General features: G+C 43.0%; 1 protein-coding gene across 1 annotated transcript; it reads right to left on the bottom strand.

The window, feature by feature from the left end:
• Positions 1 to 261: 261 nt before the first annotated feature.
• On the bottom strand, positions 262 to 1,076 carry LOC119587476 (ctenidin-3-like). The gene is made up of 2 exons (XM_037936204.1): positions 1,055 to 1,076; positions 262 to 942 (listed from the first exon to the last, which is right to left on the bottom strand). The coding sequence occupies exon 2, from the start codon at positions 940 to 942 to the stop codon at positions 352 to 354; it is 591 nt and encodes a 196-aa protein (XP_037792132.1). The 5' UTR covers positions 1,055 to 1,076; the 3' UTR covers positions 262 to 351.
• Between the last annotated feature and the right edge of the window lie 172 nt (positions 1,077 to 1,248).

Raw genomic sequence — 1,248 nt, 5'->3', positions numbered from 1 at the left:
CTAATCAAATTAAATTGTATGTTCAAAAAAAGAATTGTAGTGGAACGTTAGAAACAGACACAATGGTACTGATGATAAGAGTAGCCCATGATATGACTAAGTGATAAAAAGTAGTAAGTGGAAAATGTCATATTTCATATCACACTCATATGTGTGATATGTCTGTAATATAAGCTATCTCAGCAAAGGCGTATATAACCAATAATTACATTTCTAAAAATATTTTATTGTATTTTCTATTTACATTTTTACATTCGTCATTATGGGAAATTCTAATATTCACAATGAAATCATCCTACCACGAGAAGCAATGATAAATTTCACTGAACACCAGAATAACCTAGAGGATTCCTATCGCCCAATGCCCAGAGGAGCCTTGCACACGTGCTCGCCGAGACATCTGTCGAAGCAGCACTTGTCGATGCCTCCGCAAGCGCCGTCGTTAGAGCAAGTGAAAGGTGGCTGGAAGCTCCTGAGAGGGCACACTGGACGAACGGGGGGACAGAATCCCGGTTTGACTACACCAGCAGCACTCTGTGGCTGGTTGATGTTCTCACAGCAGTAGGCCTGACCCTCGGGTGTCCTGCACCAGTAGCGGCATGTGGAGGGAGGAGCCACAGGAGTAAATGCAGGATTTACTCCTCCGAAGCCAGGGTTTACTCCAAATCCACCTGAAAGAGCTGGATTGAATCCAAATCCTCCTGCAAGTGATGGGTCAACTCCAAATCCTCCACCCAGTCCTCCAAGACCGCCACCCAATCCAAATCCTCCTCCCAATCCTCCAACGGGATCAAAACCTCCTAATCCTCCAAAGAATCTGGATTCCTTCTTGCCCGACTGAGCTTTGCTTCTGGAACGACCTTCGACGCCATCAGTTGCGTCATTGTCGTCGTCAGCAACCACGAGGGCGAAAATCACGACCAGCAACAAAAACCTCTTCATCTGGAATACAGTAAACCATATTTACTAGATATATTCTATGAATAAACTCTATTTATTATTATGTGCATGATGAACATATATAAAATACATCAACAGCGTTGTGATTACACACCTTCTCAGGGTTATTGCAGGCACCTAACTGCTGTGTGAGTAGATTGCGCAGGTCCTCTTTATATACTGTCTGCGGATCACCTTGAGACTGACCCATGTGTAGGTAGTGAATGTCCGTTCCTGATGGAAGTTTGATACTATTAAAAAACTTGCTAACAGAAATAGCAAACAGGTAGATATACATATGTACGATAA

The sequence above is a fragment of the Penaeus monodon genome, chromosome 22 (assembly GCF_015228065.2).
Source record: "Penaeus monodon isolate SGIC_2016 chromosome 22, NSTDA_Pmon_1, whole genome shotgun sequence".
Lineage (NCBI taxonomy): Eukaryota > Metazoa > Arthropoda > Malacostraca > Decapoda > Penaeidae > Penaeus > Penaeus monodon.
The sequence above is the reverse complement of the archived record's forward strand: the minus strand, read 5'-3'. Positions and strand labels throughout refer to the sequence as shown.